General features: G+C 41.6%; 1 protein-coding gene across 1 annotated transcript; it reads left to right on the top strand.

Annotated features, from left to right (window-relative positions):
- Positions 1-136: 136 nt before the first annotated feature.
- Positions 137-16,808, top strand: FKBP4 (FKBP prolyl isomerase 4). Its single transcript, XM_086465190.1, has 10 exons — positions 137-225; positions 3,993-4,137; positions 5,437-5,579; positions 9,994-10,114; positions 10,611-10,767; positions 12,064-12,154; positions 12,495-12,578; positions 13,226-13,411; positions 13,933-14,172; positions 16,172-16,808. Exons 1-10 carry the CDS (start codon positions 142-144, stop codon positions 16,268-16,270), a joined length of 1,350 nt encoding a protein of 449 aa, XP_086321316.1. The 5' UTR covers positions 137-141; the 3' UTR covers positions 16,271-16,808.
- The last annotated feature ends 1,163 nt before the right edge of the window (positions 16,809-17,971 follow it).

Below are 17,971 nucleotides of genomic sequence, written 5' to 3'. Positions count from 1 at the left end.
GCGCGCGGCGCCCGCCCCCGCTCGCGCTGGTCGGAGCCGGAGGCGCAGCGAAGCGGTAGTCCCAGCCCGGCGGGAGGCCGGTGCCGACCCCAACCGCGACAGGCAGCCTTTCCCTGCGCAGCGGTGGCAACGGCAGGCGGGATGACGGCGGAGGAGATGAAAGCGGACGGGGCTCCCTTGGAAGGGGCGGACATCACCCCCAAGCGGGATGAGGGCGTCCTCAAGGTACCTGGTGGCTGCGGGTGGCCGCTCCCCGTCCTCACCCCCCGCACTGATTGGGAGGCTGGGCGGTGGGGGGGGGGGGGGGGGGGCGCTCGGTCTTCCTCGTGTGCCAGCGGGCGGCCCCCGGGTGCCCTGCCCCCAACGGCCCGTTTTGTCCCCTGAGGGGAAGGGGACAAGGCCGCTACCGGCCTGCCCGCCGCCTGGCAGGCTCGCGCAGCCCCGGCGATTAAACATTAGCGGCGGCGCGCGGGGAGGGCGGGAGGCTGCCTGGGGCGCGCACGCGCTGACCGCCCGCGGGGGCTCCCACGCGGCGGCGTGGGGCTGCCGGCAGCTCCCCCTGCGCCCCCGGCGCGGGCCAGCCGGAGCCCGGGCTGCCCGCTCGGAACCCCCGGGGTCACGGGGGGCTGCGGAGGGGAGAGGCGCTTTTCGCTGCGACCGGGCTCTTCCCTGGGGTTGGGGTGGGAGAGGGGGAGCCGGGCCGGGAGCTGGGGGGCTGGGTCGGGCTCTGTGCCCGGCTCGCAGGGTGCGGCTCTGCCCGCACAGCTTGTTTTTTTTTTTTTTTTTTGGGGGGGGGGGTGTCTGGGTCCGCCCCCGCCCCCCAGCACGTGTTCGGGGTCTGGGAATTAAAGATGGTGCCTCGGCAGGGCACGTGTCCGCCGTACACATTCAGAGCTGGTGCAGAGCGGTGCTGCGCTGCTTGCTTTGCCTGCCTGTCAGGGTCTGAAAATGGGGCTCCATCTTGGTGCGAGCAGCCTCTCAGACCCGAGATGGTGCATTGTATACGTGGGCCTGATGTAAGTGCACCCCGGCGGCGGGAACCGGGAAGGCTGCCCGTCGGTTCGGCTTCAGTGGGAAGGGTAGCTATGAACAAACGGCAGGTGATGTTGGTAGAGCTGGCCGCAGGGCTGGCTGCGGTTGCGGTTTGTGCGTGTCTTGAGAATGCCGATAGTCTGGCTTCTTTCCTCTGCACTGGGGAGTCAGTACGTGAGGGTAGCAGAATTTATACCGTGAGGGGGAGTTGCAGTGACTTCCTATTTCCATATCTCTAGAAACTTCTTTAGTCTCTCTTAAAAAAACTTAACAATCGCTAGAAGCATTTTTTAATCGCAGTGAAATTTCAGAGTTACGGTGTTAGGAAGAAGAAAAGCAGCACCAAGCAAAGACAAAATTCTGGTTTTAACCTTTAGAGCCTTCTGACTTTAAATTCTGGGTTTGTCATGGAGTTTCTGTCTCTGGTTCAGAAGGGGTATCGGGGACCAGATTGAAGATGTGTGGTTGGCTTCTTTCTACACTCTGCTTTCCCCATGTTGCCAGCTAACAAGCTGTGGTGAGAGTTTCTGGGTTTTTGTACGTAGCACAGTATCAGGTTAGAGTTCTCATCCGCGTGGCTGCCCAGGAAGCTGCCCGCAGGTCTCCCACATCTCAGATCCCTGGGCGTTGTAAAAGGCAATAAGTGTCTCCCTGCTCCATGCATAACCCACCTTTTGATGGTGGAGAAGCAGCAGATGATTTTTAATTTTTTTTTTTTTTTAAAAGGAGGGGAGGAGAAAATACTAGCAAAAGAACTGAGGTTGTGAAAATGTCAAAAAAGGTGAGACTGTGAATTGATAAGGCAAAAGAGTGTAGAGGTCATGAAGTCCAGCCTTCATGGATTTTATTTTTCTAGTAGTTGCCAGAAGACACCCATTGAAAACAAGGGTTTAACTCTGAACTAATCTACACTAATTTTGTACTGATATCATTGCACTGGTTTCAGGAGAGATTCTTTTTGTCTGTCTGTTCATTATTGCTGAATGTGCTTGCACTATTTTGAGTGTAATTATTTACATTTAGAAATATTTGCAATCACAATATGAACAGAAAAAATCAAGTTTCTCCATCTGAAAGTGAAATGTAAACCTAATGGAAAATAGGGTTGCGCTATTGAACATATGAAAAAAGTGAAACTTGAGTCTTTTGAAAATGAAATAAATGCGAAAGAATGATATGTTAGTAGTGAAAACGAGATACTCATTACTTTAATGTTGGATAACTTGGTATGACACTGTGAGTGTATGCCATTTGGAAAAGCTTAGTAAATTTCTGTAAAATGCATTTACCATTTCAAAGTGATTTAAGATTGGCTGCTTTAAAATTACTAGTTTGGATCCACATTTTTATGTATCTATCTATCTATACCTGTCTCTAATCATGATGTAGTTTAGGTTGATTACCAGGTTCACGTTATTTTCATACGTCTCTGTTCCCTTCTCTCTGTGAGAGTGTTTACTTGAAATTTTGCCTCCTTTGGGGGGGAAATCAATAGATTACTTCTGTAGTGCCAGTAACTGCTGTGGCACCGAGGTGGTGCAGAGTTAAGGGGATGGTGGGGTGTGTGAGGTCAGGCATCCCTTTTCACACTGGGCACCCTCTCACTAGGAAACTGAGAAGGTACTATTTCTTCTGGGTTGTTTGTTGTTGTTGTTATCTCTTTTATGCATCCAGTGAGGTGCTTGTACCTTGAGAGGTACAAGACAAGAGTCTGACAGAAGCTGTCCACATTGCCTTGTCTTTGGCTGGCTGGTATAGGCATTTCAGTCCTACAGGCAGTTGCAGGGATGGCTGGAGGCAAAGTAGGAGATTGACAGTGGTTGGTTGCAAGAAATTGAAATTTGGGAAGGAGGCTCCCAGGGGTCTGCTTCCTTCTGTTAAGAACATGATTGGTGTAGAAGCATGACATTTTTATAGCCTTTCTTCAAAGGAGCGACACCAAGCCATACTTCTGTATAACTGTCCTTGAATAAATGCCTATCTTGTATGAACAGTATGTTTTCCAGGTCTCTCTAGATGCAAGCAAATAGGGTCCTCCATTGGTTCCTTTTTGCCTAGCTAAAGTAATGCAGAACTTTGGCTCGGAGCTAGATGGTTTCAGGCAGCATTGGAGACAACTCAAATTTGAACTTCGGGAATCCTGTTATGGGCAGGGCTTCATATCCTTGCCCTCTGAGAAACAGCAGTATTATTCTGTGTTTTTATATACATTTCGGATGAACACTGGAGAGATTGGCATATCTTACTTTTTGAATAGCATAGATTTAGTTGATACTAGTCTTGCTAGCTAGGCTGGGGAACTTCTTGAGAAGAAAATCAGATCCTTGCAGCTGTATGTGAAATTGGGATGCTAGCAATCCTTGTTGGAGTTACAGGGGGACAAAATTAATGCAGTGTAACAATTCCTAACTGTTACTGCGTTGGGGAGAGGTTCTTGTAACCTTTGTTAAACTGTCTGGTTTAACTGAAGTAATCTCAGATTACATGTTAGAATAGACTTTGCATAGAAAGAACCAGCTCGTTTTCTTGTTTAAGCGGTTTGCCTAGAACACCGAACTGGGGGGTGGGAGGATAATGATAGAGTAGCGGTGAAGAAGTACTTCAATAAAGCAAAAAAATCCTGTCTAACACTTTACCCGATTAAGTTTCAAGAACACTTAAAATCCTGTTGAGGGAAAGGTAAGTGACATTGCTAACTATAGATGCAGAGATCTGTAAGCTGGTGCCAACTGTTGCCAATTAAGTTCCTGTATCACAGCAGAGCCATCTTGAGGTTCCTGCATTTGCAACACTGCTGATCTGTAGACAGAATAGTCAATCCGTTTCCAGATAACTGAAGTAAACTTGCAAGTCCTTTATCTACTGAAGATGATAATGCATGCATCTAAGTAAATGCAATTAGTGTCCAACAGGCAGACTTAGTTTTTGTCATCTTAATGTCGCTTACTGCTTTTTCTCAGGTTGTCAAAAGAGAAGGCACTGGGACAGAATCTCCAATGATAGGTGATAAAGTGACCGTCCATTACACAGGATGGCTTCTTGATGGCACAAAATTTGACTCCAGTCTGGACAGGAGAGACAAATTTTCATTTGACTTGGGGAAAGGTAATGTATTGTGTTTGGTATTGAACAGTTTTGGTAATAATTGAGATGGGATTTCCTTGCATGTGTGGCTCCTTTGCATGTTAAAAGTTGCTATTTAAATTTGTTTTCATACCTTAAGGTTTATTCTTAGAGTGGCCCAGTCAGAACAGCGCTAAGATTTTTTTTATGGATGAGAAAACTGTAGCTCTTTGGTGAGGCCTGCTGAAGAATTCATGGGCCTCGGACAAAGCACTCCAGGAGAGCAAATTTGCCCTGAAGTGTAGTGATGTAAGGGTAGTTAAATAGCCAGAATGTGCATTTTGTCAATTGTTTTGGTGGGTTTTTTTTGGCAAAGGCTCAAATTCAGGGGTACTTAGTTGTGACCAGATACTGGGACAGGGTGCCCAAGGGCAGCTGTCAGCTGCAGCATGATGAAACATGCTCCCTTTTTCTCCTAAGTTCCCAAATAACCCAAATATGAATTGTGAAGTGGTGCATCTCTTCATTATCAAAAGCCTTAATTTTTTCTGAATGCGAAAATAGAAACATCCTTGTTCCAGCAAATCTTACTATTCAATCTGATTTTTTTTTTTTCTCTGGCAGTTCCTTACCTTCTGCGTTTTTATTTAGGAGATAAATTCTGCAGTGTACTGAAATTTGAGACTATATTAAGTGTACCTATTAATACAAGACTAATAGAAAGGCTGCTTGATTGAGTTGAAAGGAGCAGCAAGTAGGAGAGCTTGAGTAAGAGACAGGATTTTGTTGCTTGACGTTCCAGCTTCTGTTCACTTTTGGCTTTGGAAGGAGTACTACTTCTCCTGCTTTCCTCCCCCTTTCTGTTACAAGTGCATGTAACTTTAGTTACCACTTGTGCTGCTCTTTGCCAACTGATAAAGTACAGAGAGAAAAGCCTGTTGTTTTGGATTGTTTTCAAAATATGAGCAGGCAATCTCTCACCCAAAGACCTTCCTATTAGAAGAGTTTATTGTTACTTCCTCGCACTTGAGATTGTGCCAAGCGCTTCAGCCCGTGTCTGTGTTCAGATGGCTTGTATTCTCTATAGGCAAGGAAGTAAGGGGAGGAAAAGAATCACTACACGTAGAATGAAGAAATTGAGCCAAATTTGTGTCCCCAGGTAACGTTATAATTTGATCAGGATTAAAACTGATGTACATAAATCAGAGTAAGCACAAGTCTTTCAGTATTTCTGTTCTATCTTAGCTTTTGTATACTAAAAGTGATGATGCTGAGTTTCACAGATGATCATGCCTTTCATGTATGCCTGGCAATCATGTGATTTAAGTTTGACTTGCATAGGTGAGGTGATCAAAGCATGGGACATTGCTGTGGCAACTATGAAGGTTGGTGAAATCTGTCGGATTACATGTAAACCAGAATATGCCTACGGCTCAGCTGGGAGCCCCCCAAAGATACCTCCCAATGCTACACTGATTTTTGAGGTAAGTGAGAAAGTCACTAAAACTGTATGCTTGAAAACCAAACAAAAATCATATTTCACTGTAGAAAATGTGTGATGTAATAGCCTCTCAAAACAAGAATGTTAGGTTTTCTAAAGAGAAAAGTGTGGTCACTTAACGGTAGTGTGGGCAAAGTGGAGTTCTAGTCTGGCTGCTACTGATCTACAGTGGTTCGGGTTCACTTATCTTAGAGTTTTTAAAATACCTGAATGTTTTCCAGTGTTCATTGTTTTAATTTTACAGTTACGGAATGATTCACTGAGTGCAAGTTGGAAGGTTGGACTCTCAGTGGCAGATTCTGAAGTAGTTGAAAAAAATGAAAACTTTAATCCACTTTCCACTTCATAAGACTCAAAGTAATGATACTTATGTTAAACATAAAGTTTTTCAACAACAGAAAGAGCAATTAATGTCCTCAGTAATGTATTTTTCATACTCTTTTGTGTTTTCTTTGCAACTTTTAACACAATCTTTTATGACCTATATGTGGGAGAAAAAAGATAATTACCCCATATAAACTGCTAGAATATAAAGTGTATTTGAACAGCTCTGCAACTATGAACTCTCTTTTCTGTAGAGCTGAGCATTTCAGTAAGCCTTAAAGCACCACAAGAAGTTTGGATTCAGGTCGCTTGTTGATTACCAAAGTCTGTCTGTGGATCCAGGCTACATTGATCAGTCTTACCATCATAGGAAGTCATTTGTACACACTTGGTACCTGTGACAGATTCAGCAATCTTGAGTTTGGTGTCTGGGTAACACTAGTTTCACAATTCACACGGACAGTTGGTCTTATTGGAGGTGAACTGTGTGTCTTGGCGAGCATGGAGCTGGTGAGCATGGAGCCAATTAGCATGGGTATTTCTTGACCTCACCAGCAGAGGACAGAATTTGTTTCCTAGTAATCTTTAAGTCATCTTCCCTACCCCCTTCCCAAAAGCAGCTGTCTCTTGTATGTTATTTCAGTAGTGAGGGTGGTTGCTCAGAATGCTGAGGCTTGTGTTTGAGTTTTCCATAGAGGATGATATTAAAGCTCTTCCTGGAGCATGCTCTGACAAACAGTTTAAACAGTGTTTTGGGAGGGTATATTTTTGTTGTTCAGTTTTCTAAGAAATACTTTAAAATTAATTGTACCTAAGAAAGATGGAGTCTTTTTAAGTGCGATCTTTTTAAAAATTACTTCATTCTGAAGTATTTAATCCATGGAATGGACTCCTGTGTTGGGAGCATAAGGAAAGTTTTTGAGATCTGGTGATTACTCTAAGATTGAATGTTTTGTCTAATATCTGAGAAAGGTAAAAGCAGCTTAGGCAGTTGGGACTCAAAAGCATATTTAGATTTTAATGGAAACGATGAGTGTCTGTTAAGAAGGGCAAATAAAACATAGTTGGATATTGTATTTTTATTGCGTTTGGATAGTGTATTTGCATTTCTTTTTTCTATGAACTTGTGAGTAATAGCGTTGAAGATGTATTTTCTGTGGCAAGATTCAAAAAATACTGCCAGCAGGTAGTATCCCAGGTCACTAAGGGATAAGAACTTGCTCATTTTGAGTGCATCAAAATGAATGCCATTATTTCTGCAGTTGACTGATGAAAAATAGTATCTTGTAAAGCTGTTCTTAAACCGCATTATTTTTTATGTAAATCTGAAGATACTCATGGCTTATTTGTGGTGGATCAAACTATGCATGCTGGAATGCTGTGTGCTTTGCATAAATGCAAGTGATACTAGGTGTAATACAGGGCAGGATTGAAGAGGGAGATGATAACACTAACACATTTCCTGTGTTCTGACCTGATGATTCAAATGCAAACTCTCTTCTTTTTTTTTTTTTTCTTCCCCTCTCCATCTTTTTCTGCTTACTTCATTTTGGTTGAGCGAAAGGAAAACCAAGTAGAAGTTCAGTGTAGCAATTGTTGAAGATGTTCAGCTTCTCTGCTTTTTGCTGTCCACACACAGTGTCTCAAAGCTCAAGACCTTCTACCTTGGCAGCATGATAAAGCATTTCGAAGGGGTTAGCACTAGTACACAGGATGCTACATTATTGTCCTGCAACAAGAGATAATACCTAACCTTTTGATAAATAAATGCCCCTAAATAAATGTACTGCAAGATGGGATTTGTTTCATCAGTGTGCTGCTGAGTCTGATACAGTCATCCAGATTATTCATTTCCCACTGGCTTTTTAATATTGCCAGTCTGACCTCTCTATCTTCTAGGTACTGTTTAGATAAAAGTAGTGTTTCATTCATGACCCTTTATATCCTCTAATGTCTGCCTGAGCAGTAATGTTAGAGGAGAAAAGGGAGAAAGAAAGAAAAGCACTGAAGCTGCCTATGATGGTTTTGTGCTTCCCTAACAAAATGGCCTGCAGATGACTGGCTACAACAAATAAGTATTGCTGGGTGTGTCCTGAATTGAGGGGGTGGAGTGGAACTTGGATCCAAAAAGTTCTGGTTTTATTAGGTAGGAGTGATTTCTGACTAGTATGACTCTCAGGCACTTAAAAGCTCTTAAGTTTCCATTTTCTTTAGTCTTGCTCTCATGTTTCCTTTTTATTATTTAAAACACAGTCAGCATGGTTCCTTTGCGATGCCTTCACTGTACCAAAATTTTGTACTAGTTGCTGTAAAAGGGACCCTCTAAAACTGATGTTAAAAGGTTTTGTAGCTGTGTCATCACCCCATCAGCATTTGGTTATGACCTGAGATAATGGCTGTGTAAAGGTTTGCGTTTTTTGGTTTTGGGTTTTTTCCTTCCTCATGATTGTTTTTGCTGAACAATATAAATAGATTCTTCCATAGAATACTTACTGTTGTTCAAGTGGAAAAAAAAAAATTAAAAAAAAACCAACGGGGAAACATATGTTCTCTTCAGTGGGATGTTCTGGAATAACTTGGCTTGTTTCAGACAGACTGAAGAGAAAGACCAGTGTTATTTGTTACTAGATATCCATCAAAATACAAAGTGGAAGTACTCTTTGTGCCGGTGAATATTCAGTTCCTTTTGCATTCCAGGTATCTTAAGTCCAATGTCCTGAACCTCCACAGCATTAGCCCTGAACTTTTTTTTTCCCCCAAATGAGGTACTTAGTCTAAACAATGCTGATTGTAATGGCTTACTCTTTTGTGCTGTTTTTACTATTGTTTTCCTCAAACATAGATAGCAAAAGATTTTTTTTCTTAATTTTGTAGCAGCAACTTGTGACTGGATGTTTTTTCCATCTTGTCATGGTACTCCCACTTCAAACTGTGATTTGCATTAGAGCCTTGGGAGGGCATGTGAAGATTAAGGCTGGATAATGATCTCCTACTTTAAAACGAGCTCTTGAAAGTTCTAAACAATTTGTTGCAGCAACAAGTTTAGATTAAAGGTGGGACAGACCATGGTTCGGTTTAAACATTCTTCTGGAAATAATTTTTTTTCTGAAATGATCCCACGATACACAATGATAAGGCAAGACTAGAGGGGAAAATATAACCAGAGTAAAAAGAGAACAGCAACTCTGTTCAGGCATGCAAGGCAGAGTGACACAGAAGTTTTGAAACTATTGTCCTCTGGAACAAGAGTAGGAGGATGAAGAAACAGGTGTGGGGAATAGCTGAAGTCTGAAAAGATATTCTTGAATTTGTTTTAATATTGCAGGACAAGCATTTGGAATCAGTTCGGGCTCCATTCCAAGCACTTTAAAGTTGATATGAATCTGACCGTTGATCGAATTAAGGGTGTAAAGATAAGGATTGCATTTTTGTATTAAATTTTCCTGCTCCTTTAGTCCTGGCATTACTTACAAAGCTCCCTGGTCCCTGGATGAAGTGACATTACTGGTGATTCTACCTGCCTGTAGAGTAAGAGGGTGTGACAGCTGCTGATTGGTGTGGTAGCATGGCAAAGTAGCAGCTGAGAGCAAATTCTTCCTGGCTTAATGTGTTCAGAAGGTATTTTCCCTCATTAAAAGAACCAAATGAAACCTCAAGCCCCAAAATGACTGGCCATACTTCTGCCTGCAGACATTATAAAAAATAATGTTAAAGAAGCCAGTAGAATCTTTTTGCAGTAGTCCCTTAAGCATCGTGGCTCAGGTAAGCTTTATTTAGAAGCTAGGTTCACAGTCCTTTCAATTCAGGAATCTAATTTGTAATACTGGGAGACTAAGATTGCTGGAGAAAAAAGCCATAAAAGCTGAATATATAATGTGAAACTCTTCACTAGGTTTCCATCCAGTATCTACTGAATACAGCATCTTCATAGCCTTGGCTATCTAATGTCTTACAGGGCATTAACTAAGATAGTGGCTTCCTGAACAGCTATGGTTTCAAAGGTCTCTGGAGAACAAATTCTGTGAGTTACTGAATTGATGAGAATAAATGCAAGGCTTTTCTTCCCTCCACAGATAGAACTTTTTGAGTTCAAGGGGGAGGACCTCACTGATGATGAAGATGGTGGCATAATCCGAAGAATCCGTAAAAAAGGAGAAGGCTACTCCAAGCCCAATGAGGGTGCACTTGTAGAGAGTAAGTATGTTACGCAAATAGTAAATGGGTTTACTATGTGAGGAGGGCAGGAATATGTGGTTTCTCTTTCCTTTACCAGGTAACTTTAACCTAGAGTAAGCTTTCATTCTCTTATTTCTAGCAAGGTTTACATTTTCCAGCACCAACTGTGTTCTCCAGAGATACTGGATCTGATAAAGTGCCTTATCTGATCACAAAAGGTAGATGAGTCTAATAAAGTATTTCCATTTGCTGAGGAACAAGAGGGGAAGTAGTTCTGCTACTTGTTGTTGGAGTGGAAAAAAAAAGGTAGATGAACAAAAAAAGGGGTTTATTAAGTTTAGCAGCAAAAGTTCTATTTGCTGCCAGTATTCACCAAGCACAGGTAGCTGTTAAAGTGAAAAGACTGTTTAGGCGGAGACTTTTGCACTCCCTGTATTACCTGTCCTACCTGCCCATTTATCTTACATAGATATCTTCTGATTTTTTTTCTCTGGGTTCTGTTTTTTGTTACCAGTCCAGTTTGAAGGTCGATATGGAGATCGTGTTTTTGACAGACGGGAATTGCAGTTTGAGATTGGAGAAGGTGACAACTATGATCTTCCTCATGGTCTGGAGAAAGCGATTCAAAAAATGGAGAAATCAGAGGAATCTGTGTTCTATCTCAAACCCAAGTATGCTGTTTCTGATCTTTTGATATTTGAAGGACTTACACTAATCATCTGGCAAGAATCAAGTGTTTTGTTATAATGGTTTTCAGCTTTTTTCAGTGTTGTAGTAAAAACTTGGGCAGCCCCAGAAGTTTGATATACGAGAAGTATGAAGCTAAGATCACTTTCCCACTTGGTTGTGACGTAGTAGCACTCCAAAAGAAATTTACTTAGGTCTTTATAGTGTTGATCTTGGTGAATATTAAAAAAATACTGTTGCTGTCTTTTACTTACATTTTTGTGGTCCATCTTAATGACACAGTACTTACTGTACAGCAGTGCATAAAAAGATACCTAAAGAACAGCCTCAGAATAGGAAAAGAGATGATGAGCCTTCTGAGCAGCTGGATGTGACTAGATAGCTAGTCCTTAGGTGCTGTAGTTAGTAAAGAGTATCAAAAATACTTTGTCAGTAGAAAATGTTCACTGGTATTCTGAAAGTCTTTTGGAAAAAGACCTTCAAGATTCTTGTGAGATACGAGGCCAAGTTATATCCAACCATGGACCATTAGGAGAACCCTGAGACTGAGACCAGCTGAGACATGTGAGTGCCCAATATTGTAACCTTAAACAGGCTTGCATATAAGCAGAATTTTCTCTTTACAGCAAGAACACATCTGAAACAAGTGGAGCTTGCACTGATTGTTTCCATCAAACTTTAATTTCAGTTTTTATGTCAAGTTTTTTAAACTAGACATGAACCTGATGGGAGAAGAAAACAGAGCGATCTGATCTTGAGGGTTTTCCTGCTAATATGCAGCTTCTCAGTGGAGTTGCAGTGCAGAAACTTTTTATAGGCATTTGCTGTTTATCAGCTGATTGGCAGTATGTAAGTGTACAGCTGTTCACTTAATGTCTGTATTTATCATTGTCTTTGCTTTTCTGAGAATAGTACTAAAATACTGGTGCACTGAAGGACGCGTTCAGTCTCAGACCATGAATGTAAAGCAAGATGTGTATAACTTAAAAGTATTTTTTTTAACTTGACAGGGAGAACTTTTCCTTCACAATAAGCTAAAAGAATAGGAACCGGTAACCTAGAGATTAACCTAGGTTTCTCCAGCTTTCTTCTACCTTGTGCTTGCTAATTTTAGAATAATACCCAGCATGCTTCAAGCCTCTATGTCTTGTAATAATGCTGTATAGGCATCCAGATTTGTGGGGGGTTTTGGCCTCCAGTTTCCTATGTAGAAAATATGTCTGGCTGGATAGTTTTGGAACTCTTGTTTCTTTTCCTTGCCCCGCCCCCCCATCTTACAGCTATGGTTTCGGGAGTGCTGGGAAGGAGAAATTTCAGATCCCTCCAGATGCAGAGCTACAGTATGAAGTGAAACTCAAAAGCTTTGAAAAGGTAGGAACAAGAGATGAAGTCTCAGAGATTGGGAGGTGGGGGAAGGAGTGTGAGTGCAGCTTAAAGCCAATGGAAGCCTTGAACATTGATCTAAAATAGAGAAGCCACTGTCATCAGAGATGATGACATGCTGGGAGTTCTTGGCTGAAATTGTCCTTGTTCTTACTGTATCCCTGTCTGTTGCTGTCAGTGTGTCTCCTGCTCTAGCCTAGTTTCCAGTAGCAGTGCAGAACTTCTCTTTGGCAAACCTATCTCTGCCATACTGTTAGTGGGATGCGGCATAGCCACTTGGTTTCCCTGGAAGTTGTGTCACTGACTTAAACTGTTCCTCTTTGGGTAGGCTAAGGAGTCTTGGGAAATGAACACAGATGAGAAGCTGGAACAGAGCGGCATTGTGAAGGAGAGAGGCACTCAGTACTTCAAGGTAAATTACAGTCCCCCAAGTAATAATAGTCTTTCTTAGTCCGTGTTATGAGCTGATAATGATTACAGCTTCTGTCATTTCAGAGTGATGTTCGTGGTATTCTCTGCGATGTTTTACAGGAAGGACTGGAGGGAAAGGTGTCTTGAGGGGGAAAAAAAAAGCCTTGGATAACTTTGGGGCATACATTGAATGGTAGCAAGGTTGCAGTATTTAAGTTGCTGCTGTGGGATAATGCTGAATGAACAACATTCATTTGGGCAGAGATGTGTAGAGAAGGTGTTTCAAACAATTTGACCTAAAGGCAAACTTTCCCGTTGCCTTCATGACACAGCAATAGTTGTGCTGTTTTGAATTTGCCCCATCTTCCTTGTTTTGTATTGAAAGTTGAATGTAATTTGGGAGTTAAGAGTGAAGTATCAATGCTGGCCTATACCCCTGGCTTTAGTGGGGGAACCAGTAGGTATTCCTAAAGATTTTCTGATCCTATGCAGGAATGGCTTTCAGAAATAGTATATTTGTGATAATAGAAGTTATTTTCTGATTGAATTTTTTTTTCAGAACTACTGTTCAAGGTAAGCAGAAGGGGAAAGAGGGAGATAAAAGATACTGTGATGAGCTGTGTGATAATTGAACTGCCTTGTTTACAGGAGGGAAAATACAAACGGGCAGCATTACAGTATAAGAAGATTGTGTCGTGGTTGGAGCATGAATCTGGACTCTCCGATGAGGAGGATACGAGAGCCAGAAGCTTGAGGCTTGCTGCCCACCTTAATCTAGCTATGTGCCATCTCAAACTAAAAGAATACTCCCAGGCTTTGGAGAACTGCAACAAGGTAGTGAGGGTTTATTTATTCTTAAGATGTGCAGGCAGTCTGACAGTTTATCTCTTGCTTTAACAATTTGAGGGATAACAGGCCATGTGGCGTTTGGCCTTTCTTATCAGCTGGCAGTTGGGCAGTACTGAATACACAATGTAAAAATACACAACAGGTTATTTTCATAATTATTGTCCTTTGAATATCTTTTATTAACTTGCTGCTACATTGAGAATATTTGAATATTTAGAAATTAGAAACACTGAGATGTGGGGAAGGTAGTCATGTTGGCAAAGGTCCTTCAAAGAGCTGGAGTAGAGCCAGGACTAAATCTTAGACTTGCTAGTTCTCTGTCAAATAGTCTACTACTCTCTTTGTACTTCTACTGAGGTCAGCTCACCTTATTAGTAAGCCCTGACAAGACTCAGAAACCTACATCAAAAGGGACAGTTTCAGGCAGTCTCTGGTGTTGCAACTGCATATTATTTTAAGAAAAAAGTTATTCTTGAATGTGATTTTGTTTTGGTTCTCTAATGCAGGCACTCCAGTTGGATAGCAATAATGAAAAAGGCCTCTTCCGGCGTGGAGAAGCACACTTGGCTGTGAACGACTTTGAATTGGCCCGGGGAGATTTCCAGAAAGTGATACAACTTTACCCAAGTAACAAAGCTGCCAAAGTGCAACTGGTAACTTGTCAGCAAAAAATACGGGAGCAGCATGAAAAAGAGAAAAAGATGTATGCCAACATGTTCCAAAGGCTTGCAGACAAAGACTTAAAGGTAAGTAACACTACTCCAGCAGGCCTACAAGAGGTGGTGTCACATGTTAGACAAGGAACAATGTTTCAGGTATTCAGCTTACTTCTTAGTACAGATAAATACAGTGGGAGAACACTCAAGTAGCTTCCTCTGCAGGGAAAAAACTGGAAATAGCCAACAGTCAAAATGATTAGGCCACCTTGTTTGAACAAGACAACTCGCAGTACCAAGCATTGCACAGAATGCTTTTAGTTATTTTAACTGATTTTTGCAACAGACTAGTGTTCATCAGAAAACAATTGGAGTGATTAGGTGCAAACACTATAATGTTCGAGAACTGAAAAAAGTGCCTAATCTCCTTGAACTGATCGTTCTAAAGAACAGTCTGTTCTGGTGCCTGTGTGGTCCATCTACTGAGGCCTTATGTCTGTCATACAGATGGTGCTGAGCACCATCTTGTTTCTCATGGAAATATTAAGATGTGGCTGATGTTATCTGTCTCAAATGTGACAGATCGATTATGAAGTGTTGGAATTCATACTCAGAAGATTTCATTATTCTGCTATTTGGATGGTTTTCCTACTTACCTTTCACTAGAATTTTAGAAAATACTAGTTCAGTTAATAATGGCAATATTTGGACGCAGGTTATATATAACAAGGTTGTATCAGCTAGCGAGAAACATTTATACTGGCAAGAATCACATATCCTAAGAAAATGTTACTTTTGTTTTCCTTAAATCTGATGATCCAGAAGGACTATGTAAACCCATAGCTTCCAAGACAAATCTGGGAATTACATGAGACTCAAATTTTCTCAGTAACACTGGTGACTGCAGAAGCTTGCATCTTGTGAGGTTGTTCTCACGGTTTTTGTGTCCCCCTTCCCAGAAAATGCTTGGTGAAGCTAAAAAACTGTCAGATATTGGTATGTCAGCTTCCTCTCATTAACTGTGTCAGCAATTCTGTCCAGAGGCTCACTGTCCTCAGACGAGTGTATTCTGACAATTCAGCCATCTCAGGCTGTCAGCTGACAACTTCCTCCATGAAGCACTTCTCCCCCTCGCCCAGTCTTTCAAAATGAGATATACCCGAAATCAGTTTGTCTCCCAGAGACAATGGGAGATGTATTCCATCTCTTACTCTGCTAAAGTAGTCATACAGCAAGCATAGGATATTCACCCCTACCTGGATGGTTGCATGGGCAAGCAACATGTTCTGTTTGTGGCTTTTTGGTTGTGGGTTTTGGGGTTTTTGTTTTATTTTCTCTTCAAAGAGTAGTGGTACTTCTGTGGATTTGGTTCTGCTTCTTGTAGAGGAGTGTAAACAAACACATAAATGGAGACATTCCCCACTGATTCTGTAAGGAAAGTGTCATTGTCCGTGTAGTGATGTATCTGGCTAGAGCCCGGAAAGAAGTATTCTGTCCTTTTAGACATTGTCACATAAAGCCACGCAGGTCCATAGTATTTGGTAGGCTTCAATGAAAAGTCTCAGAAAGATAAAAATACAGCAACTAGACTAGAATTATTTCACTGTTGGGCATCTTCAGTTTTGAAATTTCAGGTGTTAATTGCTGACTGTCAGGCTCTGATGTGCAGGTTCCTTTCAGCTAGCACAGCTGCTGGGAATCTGGAAATTGCTGAAATTGAGTCACATTGATATTGAAACAGGATGAAAGCAGTCCTGTGCAGAAGCTTCCTAAGTGCATTTGAGTTTGTGAGAGAAAACACTCTCTAGGAAAGTGATGTGGCAAGTGTGTGCACGCCACATTATGAATCATAACCATCTAACCACCAGTATTATTTCTCAGCCTCCTCTAAACTGCTTCTGGTTTCTTAGATGGAGAAAAAATGTAAAGAAATTTTGGGTTCTCTTGGCTGAAGGTCCTAATATCTTAGTTCAGTCTTGCAGGGAGACAGGTATCCTAGTGATAAGAATCAAATAATGTTTGTGGCATTGTTTGCAAATGCTAGCAATTTTGTGTAACAAAGGAATATATTTTCTTTGTCTCTGTTTAGTCAGCTGCTGCTCTTCAAATCGGCCACACTGAAGATGCAGAAATGAAAGATGAGCGGAATGGAGTTGAAGATAAATCAGAAGTTGACACAGAAGCATAAAACCAAACCCTATTCCATTAGTTTTGTAAATGAAAGAATTTCCAGTGAATTAGACCTTTATTTTTCTACCTGGTTGGACAGTAGCTTCAGGGGAGCAGAGGCTGAAGCCACCATGCCACAGTCAGTTACAGCTTTGTATGTCTGTTGAAGCTGAGTGGCAGCATAAAGCTGGTTTAATCCTAGGGACTTTATTTATTCAGCCTCTGTTCTGTCTGGATTTACTCTGCTTGGTTTATTTGCATTTTGCCATTGGTGTTTGTCTCTTTCTGGTTCCAGCTCACTTATAAACGCCCAGGTTCTGCTTCCTAAATTTATTTCCTTGATTTCTTTCAAGTAATCAGCCTTTTCCAGAAGTCCTTACATGAGACTTGAGAACAAATTTGTGCTCCCAGTTCTTCTGCCTTGGGATTGCCCCCTTACCCCCTGTTCAGTAGGGAGTCCCTTCCGTTAAGTGTGGTAACCTTTCTTGTATGCCTTCTTTTCACAAATGGCTGAAGGTGAAGACTGCGAAGTCACAGCTTAAGTAATAAAGCTCCAATTAAACTCAAGAAAACAACTTTTTGTGGTTTTTGTTGGAATTTGCACAGAGTTAAGAGAATTACTGTCCTTTGGTCATTCAGCATTTTCTCATCCACATGGCTGTACAATAGCCACAGTATCTGATTATTTTCCTGTTGTTGTTTCATTGCCATAGAAAATTCCTACAATAATCAATACGGTATTTACCTGTATATTTGCAAAGGAAAAAATATGTTGCTGAAAATTGTACAAAAGCAAGTTCATAACCTATGCATAGAGTTCACTTTCTGTTCCTGTTGCTACCTTCCTTTTTACCCTCCATGTTGTAAAACTGGACCAGAAAAAAAGTCCTGAAAGTGACTGGCTTTGAAGAGAAAATAGATTATAATGGTTTAACACATTACAAATACTTCTAAATCCTAATGAACTACCAACTTCTGAGTAGTAGTTCTAAGGTCTGCTTATCCTTGTCTCACAAGAAAGCTATTGCTCGATATTCTTGTGTCTTGTTTGGGGGCGGGAGTGCTTTTGGCTTTTGTAGGGGGCTTTTTGTTGGGGAGGGGTTTTTTTATTTGTCTGCAGGCATGGAACATAGTACTCAAACTCACCTTCTCTGAAGGTAGTGTTAAACTCAGCATCTCCTTTGTCCTGTTCTGAGACCCTCTAGATAGGCTAGAGGGATACTTTTTTTTTGCCTGCTCTGCAGAAGGAAGGTATATAATCTGTTCCTCTCAGAAACAAAAATGATTTTTTTTGCAGTGAGAAAGATTCCTTGTCTTTGCATGGCATAGGATGGGCTGGAATTGTGTGTACATTGCAGAGAGTATCCCTGTTTTAACATGACTGACATCTGAAATTTTAGTTTGAATTCCTGGTCTCCTTTGCTGAGACAGAAGTACTTAAAAGCACTTATTCATGAGGTTCTTGGTGGGGATGTTTAAGTGGGGTGGGGGAGGCATAGGAAAAGAGGCAGGATGAGGTGCTTGGTAGGTCATCACATTTAAGGAGATGCTGATTTCATTTGCTTAGCAAAATCTTAGCATTGCTCTGTACTGCAAGTGCTTTTCATGAGTTCTGACTCTCAATAGTATCAGCCCTGTGTATGTTAAAAATATTTCTCCTTGCACCAAAGCTCTCCTGCCTCTAAGGGGAACATTACAGACAGGTTACAACAAGGTGTGA

The sequence above is a fragment of the Leptosomus discolor genome, chromosome 1 (genome assembly GCF_034619465.1).
Source record: "Leptosomus discolor isolate bLepDis1 chromosome 1, bLepDis1.hap2, whole genome shotgun sequence".
Lineage (NCBI taxonomy): Eukaryota > Metazoa > Chordata > Aves > Leptosomiformes > Leptosomidae > Leptosomus > Leptosomus discolor.
This window is presented reverse-complemented; position numbering and strand designations above follow the sequence as displayed.

Bases quoted from the DNA above. Each gene is read 5' to 3' on its own strand.
- FKBP4 (XM_086465190.1), top strand. From the start codon at position 142: ATGACGGCGGAGGAGATGAAAGCGGACGGGGCTCCCTTGGAAGGGGCG. The intron at 5,580-9,993 runs GTAAGTGAGAAA...TTCCCTCCACAG, and splicing joins ATGCTACACTGATTTTTGAG to ATAGAACTTTTTGAGTTCAA. The intron at 13,412-13,932 runs GTAGTGAGGGTT...TCTCTAATGCAG, and splicing joins CTTTGGAGAACTGCAACAAG to GCACTCCAGTTGGATAGCAA.